This window comes from Lytechinus variegatus, chromosome 7, assembly GCF_018143015.1.
Source record: "Lytechinus variegatus isolate NC3 chromosome 7, Lvar_3.0, whole genome shotgun sequence".
In the NCBI taxonomy this organism is placed as follows: domain Eukaryota; kingdom Metazoa; phylum Echinodermata; class Echinoidea; order Temnopleuroida; family Toxopneustidae; genus Lytechinus; species Lytechinus variegatus.
The window spans coordinates 32,458,274-32,466,500 of record NC_054746.1 but is presented as its reverse complement, the minus strand read 5'-3'; the positions used below and the strand labels follow the sequence as shown (position 1 = coordinate 32,466,500).

Below are 8,227 nucleotides of genomic sequence, written 5' to 3'. Positions count from 1 at the left end.
TTTCAAACTTTCACCATTCTGTTTTATCTATTTTTCTCCTTTCCAACACTACATTTATGACCAAGGCTGGATTCCCCTTTAATAGCATTTGAAGGATAAGACTCCAGAGCACGTATTGACACCAAAATATAGAGATCATAATTTCAAACAAATAATTTTATAGACTTTTCAAATCTGTCCCGCTTTTTTTTTATACGCACTGTATAGACGTAAAATGTTTCAAGGTAATATACCAGCTTGTTGTTTACCAAAAAAAAAAATGCTGTCCTGCCGAGTTCCTACGGGAGTTACCACAAACAGAAACAAATGAACAGCTTAGAGGTCATTGTCGAAAATTGGTAGACCAGGACAGCAGATTGTCGTAAGATTATGAGATGACGAAAAGTTACAAATGTGTCGTTTGTCCAGAGTCTAGGACGACACTGCTGTTTTGAGACTCCGATTCTGGACAAAAGCTGCTTTGTCATGAGGGCTTGACAATACATTCTCAACGTTCAGGTAGCGTCTGCTTAGTTGTTGCGAAAGCTCCCTAATGGATCTAATTTCTGCGCAGTATAATGGTCAAATTATAAAAATCATGAGAATGCCCTTCTTCATGGGCTAAAATTTAAAACGTTTAATCCGTGTCGATAGAGAAAGACGTCATACCGTGGAGGCTTTTGTATTGTTATTTATCCCTGCGTATCTGCATTTTCGTTCTTATGCTTCAAGGCTCCAATCGAACTTTCGCAAATACTGCTCACAGTCGAATTTTACACAAAGTCAACAGGAAAACCCGGAAGAATGAAATATGGTATAAAATTTACCACTGCAAGAGCAGAGATCACAAAATATGGATAATGATTGCCTAGGAAAAACCTCATATTGTGTAACTATTATAATGGATATGTATATAGTGGAATGTCTTTGCAAGATGGCACTTCGGGAGCAATTTTATAAATAAGAAGAAATAAACATCATCATCATTTTTATTAATATTATAATTATTATTATTAGCACCTTATACAAACACGTTATTGTACCCATCAGATATTACCGAAGATTAACATTTCAGTTTACATTTCACTCACCTTCAGATCCTCCAACAAAAGTGAGACCTCCGAGGCGATACTGATCACCCTCGTTGGCAACACGAAAATTATCATACACAGCACTCGATTGATTCCCTTGCAAATCCACCATCTCTATTCGAAGTCTGTATGTTGCCTGGTAAGTGATGCGATGAATGATATCATTACCCAGCCAGAACTCATTCTCTATATCACCAAAGCCATTCTTGTAGGAAGCCCAATCTCTATAGAAATCAACACTTCCGTCATGCCGACGTTGAATAACCTAGTATAAAGTCATACATCGATTCAACGAAATTATGGAGATTAATAATTATGTTACTTTGTGAATAAAAGCGGGGCCTGTATTGAAGTAATATATTAAGCTCATGAGAGAGTACTCATGATCTAAATGTTGTAAATATGTCATTGACAATGGGAGAGGGGGAGAGTGTGATAATATCACTTTTTAGACGAAGAATAGAGGGGAAATACAAATAATTATAATAAAATGTGATAGAACGGGGAAGACATTTCCTACCCCAAATTGACGCAACCAATCAGACAAGGATTTTTGTAATCAAGAGAATTTAAGAGAAAAAAAAAGATGGGCAATTGGTTTATGAAAAAAAACCTTTGGCATGTAATTGCAAACGACTTTCGATTCGAATAAAAATAAAGATTGATTGAGACTCCGAAACGTTATAAAATAAAAAAATAAAATTGCTTTTGGCCTTGAACATAATATTACAAATGTAATTTTGGTTTCCTTCTTAACACATTATATTTGAAGTTGTCGTATTTTTTGCAACTTTGGCATGTTATCATATAACCAGAAAAATATTTTTACTTCATGGTTTAATTGCGTCAATTTCATATGTTTCATCTTGGTAGAAACTGCTCTGGTTCGTGTATCAAATGATATTCTTCGTGCTGTTGACGACAAGATGGCCTTTTTTTTCTACTGCTTGATCTTTAGTGGGCATTTGATACTGATGATCATGATTTGCTCTTTGATCGTTTAAAATGTGGCATAGGAGGATTGGTTTGCATCTGAATCTTCAGGAGAGATCACAGATTGTCATGGTGAAAATATGTCATTTTCTGTTAAACTTCCTTTCGGAGTGCCCCAAGGTCCAGTCCTCGGACCGTTGTTCTTTGCCATCTTTTCTAGTCCTCTGGCAAAAATTGTTCAGGAAAATGACGTAAACATTCATACGTATGCGGACGATACACAATTATATATTTCGTTTGATCTAACTGACCCTGCTAGTGAGATGTCTGCCAGGCTTCATTTACAAAATACAACGGATGATAAGCGGTCATGAATGTTAAATAATAAGTTGAAATTAAATGAAAGCAAGACATAGTTGTTGATCATTAGTCAAAGGACCGCACTATACAGGTGACTCCTTGGTTAAGGCTTTGTCATCAGTTCAAAATCTTGGTGTTGTAGTTGACAAAAAAAATGTCCATGGATGCACATATAAAGAAAATATGTCAATATATCGGTATACATGTATATTAAGAAGATCCATGACCACATGTCTGCTGCTATGCTTACACACCCATTTGTACTATCTCGTATAGATATTAGGATAGCTCTTCTTTATCACAATAACCTCACGTAATGTCATTAAACTTCAATATGCTCAGAATACAGCTGCAAAGGTTTTAACTGGAACGTCAAAATATCAACACATTTCTCAATTTCTCCAAAAGTTACATTTGCTGCCAATCCGGAAGTGTATAGAATTAAAAAAAATACTTCTTCTCACTTGGAAAGTATTAATGGTATGGCATCAAAATATTTACAAGACCTTGTCATGCGTTATACACCAGCTCGTAGCGTGAGATCATAACACGAGTATCTTCTTAAGACTCCCAAAACACGATAGGGTGAGCGAGCTTTCTCTTCCGCAGCCATGGCAGCACTTTAAAATCTAAACTGAAGTGTTATCTTTTCTAACAGTATTAATTATTGGCACTTTGACACTCATCCAAAGTCCTTCCAAGGACTATGGCAGAATTGAATCTGCTACCAGTAGACACAAGTGAAGCTAAATCGCATGGTTTTAAGACAAGGCTAAATAAAATCAAATGTCTACTTTCATCCGGGGAGAGGGGGCACATCATTAATTCAAATCCATCACTAGCCATACACGCCTGCAGCAATTATATCCCGATTGAGGATCTTGCCTTTTTCTTGTGCTCCTCAGAATATAATATTTCTAGATAGATGGCCCCATATAAATGCATATTATTATGATTTCTTACCGTCCACCCATCACCTACATCAAAGTTGCAATAAACATCAACACGTTCTTCATCTCCTGTGCCAGAACCCAAGCAAATAGTGTGTACTCCACTCGTCCTTTCACCTGCATTGTATATACCAGAGCAATCTCTCGGAAGCTCGTCTGAATGGTAAACGCATATAAGATTGCGGCAGTATTTTGATTAAATCGTTTATATATACATATATATATATATATATATATATATATATAGTGTAAAGAAATGGATGAAGAGAACAATGGTAGGCGTAGCTTAAATCAAGGTTCCCCAGAGCTATCTACCCTTTGGAAAAATTGGTGATGCCGAAAAAATGTCTCTGCCGGGAATCGAACCCGGGCCCCCAGCTTTGAACGCCGGTGCCTTAACCACTAGACCACAGAGACGGGTTAGTGGCTCGGCGGCCCTGATCCAATTGACCGTCAGATAGACAGATTTTCGACACCATACCAATTATAATTTCCTTTGTCGGGTGAAGTTGGGTTTTAAACAATGACAAGCCGCCATGCCTCAGCTGGATCAAAGCTATTGCTTTAATACAAAGCTAGTGCTTTGATACAGTACACGTATGGGAGAAAGTATACAAATGTGTGTGAAGCTATACATGTACAACAGCTTTGGCAACTCTTTTATTTTAAATATTGTGTAAAGAAATGGATGAAGAGAACAATGGTAGGCGTAGCTTAAATCAAGGTTCCCCAGAGCTATCTACCCTTTGGAAAAATTGGTGATGCCGAAAAAATGTCTCTGCCGGGAATCGAACCCGGGCCCCCAGCTTTGAACGCCGGTGCCTTAACCACTAGACCACAGAGACGGGTTAGTGGCTCGGCGGCCCTGATCCAATTGACCGTCAGATAGACAGATTTTCGACACCATACCAATTATAATTTCCTTTGTCGGGTGAAGTTGGGTTTTAAACAATGACAAGCCGCCATGCCTCAGCTGGATCAAAGCTATTGCTTTAATACAAAGCTAGTGCTTTGATACAGTACACGTATGGGAGAAAGTATACAAATGTGTGTGAAGCTATACATGTACAACAGCTTTGGCAACTCTTTTATTTTAAATATTGTGTAAAGAAATGGATGAAGAGAACAATGGTAGGCGTAGCTTAAATCAAGGTTCCCCAGAGCTATCTACCCTTTGGAAAAATTGATGATGCCGAAAAAATGTCTCTGCCGGGAATCGAACCCGGGCCCCCAGCTTTGAACGCCGGTGCCTTAACCACTAGACCACAGAGACGGGTTAGTGGCTCGGCGGCCCTGATCCAATTGACCGTCAGATAGACAGATTTTCGACACCATACCAATTATAATTTCCTTTGCCTACCATTGTTCTCTTCATTTCTTTACACAATATTTAAAATAAAAGAGTTGCCAAAGCTGTTGTACATGTATAGCTTCACACACACACACACATATATATATATATATATATATATATATATATATATATATATATATATATATATATATAGATAGATAGATAGATAGATAGATAGATAGATAGATAGATGGATAGATTAGTTCAACTGACAATATTGAAATCATTGACATCATTGAAATGTATTACAGACAACCTTGAATTTTATAGAGTATATTATTACAACAAATTGAATGATAACTCTATTATTTGATACAAAAATATCACTTTTATACACTCTTAAAATGTTGGGCAACATACTGCCCACATAACAATCGGTAAAAAAAATTCTCCAACTCAGTGTAGCTTTCACCCAAACACACATTATTGGTTTAAAACTACCCAGAATTGCAAGTGGATAAAGTTTTAATCATTTGTTTTGTGGACAGTATGTTGCCCAGCATTTTAAGAGTGTACAAACATTAAATAAACATTGTAAATTGAAAATAAGTTTTCAGCCCCTTATGAAAACTTCAGATCCTTTAGATTATTATCACTATCGTTATCCTTATCATTCCAGTTGTATCGAGTGATTGCTGTTGGGTTATTACCTTGACATTCATTCCCAGTTTTGCAGGGCGTGCATTGACATTCATACCCATCATATGTTTCCTTGCAGGTTGCTTCATATAGACAAGGATTGGACAAACAATCTATGTGGAAATAACAATTTAAACGTGTTATGTCAAATCAAATCAACAGTTCACCTGAACAGCAACAGTACTTATTTTATAGCGGCAGTGTCTCCGCGACGTTTTTTTCCAATGCCCATTAGTATGGCCATATGTATGATTTTCTTCATAAAGTGGAGGGGGAACGTAGCAGCAAACATAATCATGTAAGTGTTAAGTATATGATCATGGGTGAAAAGAAATTGATCTAATCACAAGGGCATTTTTTTTTGCATTTCGAAATTCAAAATAAATCTGCTACACACTTAATGTGATTTTTTTTTTAAATTCGGATAAATATTAGGTTGGACAATCTCGAGGGGAGGGGCACTGTTTTGTACTGCTAAGATCAGCAGACTTCGGAAACGGTAGACTCAGCATGTTGAGGCGACTTTTATGCGGAAATTACCTTGAGGAAGTAAAATGTATCAAAAACTAAGCAAATAAATCAAACAAATAGTGCATGACATTTTCGTGACTCCCGGAAACATCAGATATAGCGCGGAGCCACATTGAAAAGACTCCGTGACCAACTGGTCTCTGCGTCACAAAATTAACAATATATGGCAAGTAAATAAAAGCCATTGCCCCATGTGAACATTGTATCACACGACATAATTCAGGAGCTGCTCCTCACAAATCACAACTTTAATAAAGATTCATAACACACTTATTTTTATCGAATGTTCACGAATGTTTTTCTGTAATTTTTCTACTCTAATTTAAACCAATGTATCGTCACGGTGAAATTCTTGTTAAAGAAAAAAAAACAGAAAATTGTATACTCGAGCCAGAAAAGGAGATTATTTTCTCAATTTCAGTGTTTTTTTTCTATTCCTTGTTGAAACTTATAAAAATAAGAAAAACAACCTTTGTAAATTGCATACATCACCTGTGGGCGAAGATTTTGCAAATTGACCCCTTTCTGCACAAAATTTGGGACAATCATATATTATGGTCATACACGGGTAAGATACCTGGTAAAGAGCAAATTAATTGCATTTCAATTCCTTTCATCTCGGGACGACCTGCCAATTGATGATCAGACGGTAATCTCTTCGGAACCATTTTGATGACTTCATCAGAATTTGGTGCGTTCGTATGAGGACAAGACACGCCAATCTCTGGACAAATGACATCATTATCCGCCAGTACTGAAATAAATATGAATTAAAGCATGAAAACAACTATTTTGTTACAATTAATGAACGAGACAATGATGAAACCTATTGTTAGTGCTCGCTCTGGTTTTACAAATAAAGTATGTTGATAAAACCATTTTTTTTTCTTCAAATAAATGGGCAAAATAACACCCTCCGCATTTTTTTTAAATATGGTTTACTATATGCAAGTGTTATCTATTTCAAGATTATAATTGAATTCGTTTTTAGTTTAAATTTGGTAAGAATAGACCAGTATCTGTAATTCATTGCTTTATTGTTACTTTTATTGCCATTATTATCTTCATTTTTATTTGTATAATTATTTCTTTTATTATCATTATTACTATTCTATAATTATCCTGATTATCATGGTTGTTATAGTTGTTGTTTATCAATATTGTATGACCTCATTCACGTTCAGTAATTTAAGAAATAACAAATTTTGAAAAGTAATATTCAATCGAAACTTACGCTTCCATTTATCATTTGATAATCAGACTGCAGTTTCAGTAAATTTTACAGGTATTTGGGAGGTATCAAATGGAATACACCCAAATTTCACTGATTCTATGGATTGTGTCAGGCTGGAAAAATTGTATAGGTATGCTGTTGTTAAAAATATTAATTATTAAAGTTGTAAATTTAAAGTATTTGATATAAAGTAATTCTTTAGGATTCAAATCTTACCCAGAATTTTACAGATCATTTACCAAAGAGGATCTGGATTTATTTTAAATGTTAAGAATCGGACAATGAAATTCGGATTTCCTCGCCCTCCATACTGGCCCATTTTGAACTAGCGTAGAAACGCAATTTTGATCAGGGGGGGGGTTGCCCCAATCAGAAATTATCAATTATTGCAATAGCTTCATATAAAATTTTCAAAGGATTCTACACAATAACTGTAATGGATCATTCGAATTTCAATTTAAGAAAGTCATTCAAATTCAAATTTATTCATTCATAACAGAAAATAATACTAAATCATTACAACGTTTACATTTAATAGCACAACTGAAAATTAAAAGATAAACCTTTTTATTGATAATTAAATTTGTAATACACGCTTTACCCCATCGTCTATACTTACTTTTATTTTCATTCGTCCAGGTCAGCAAAAAATCTTTGCTCACCATCATGGTTCTAACTATTCAATTGCAACTAATCATATACATGCATGAGCCTTCACTTAATTTTTTTAACAAATGTTAGTAATCAGGTCCTAGCAAAGAAAAAAAATGAAAAGAAAAATGCTTACCTCCATAGGCTCCATTCAGTATGTAGCTCAAGATGAGAACAGACATCAAGTCGTACTGTGCCTGAAAACAATGTGCAAGATATAGGTGAAAATGTGGCGGCTCTAATATCCCAGTCTAATATCCAATTCCCCACTGGTGAAAACTTTACATTCCCCTTGAAACATTATTGAAACAGATTTACTTGAACACATTCCTTGTTTGGGAAATCAAAATTTATCAAGACGATTTTTTTTTGGGGGGGGTGACGGATTTTCCAAAGATCGTGCCCTTTATGGAGAGAAATTGCGTACAGACACAATCAATTGTGATTTTGACAATGCTTTAACCTGTTGATAGAAGACAATTTGATATATTTCTGTTAGTACAGT

The 8,227-nt window shown here is 35.5% G+C and overlaps 1 protein-coding gene across 1 annotated transcript; it reads right to left on the bottom strand.

Annotated features, from left to right (window-relative positions):
- Positions 1 to 411: 411 nt before the first annotated feature.
- On the bottom strand, positions 412 to 7,904 carry LOC121418107 (ficolin-1-like). The gene is made up of 4 exons (XM_041611810.1): positions 7,859 to 7,904; positions 3,327 to 3,469; positions 1,071 to 1,335; positions 412 to 545 (listed from the first exon to the last, which is right to left on the bottom strand). Exons 1-4 carry the CDS (start codon positions 7,902 to 7,904, stop codon positions 412 to 414), a joined length of 588 nt encoding a protein of 195 aa, XP_041467744.1.
- Positions 7,905 to 8,227: the final 323 nt, after the last annotated feature.

Bases quoted from the DNA above. Each gene is read 5' to 3' on its own strand.
- LOC121418107 (XM_041611810.1), bottom strand. From the start codon at position 7,904: ATGTCTGTTCTCATCTTGAGCTACATACTGAATGGAGCCTATGGAG. The intron at 3,470-7,858 runs GTAAGCATTTTT...TTTACCATTCAG, and splicing joins ACTGAATGGAGCCTATGGAG to ACGAGCTTCCGAGAGATTGC. The intron at 546-1,070 runs GTGAGTGAAATG...TATACTGCGCAG, and splicing joins TTTTGTTGGAGGATCTGAAG to AAATTAGATCCATTAGGGAG.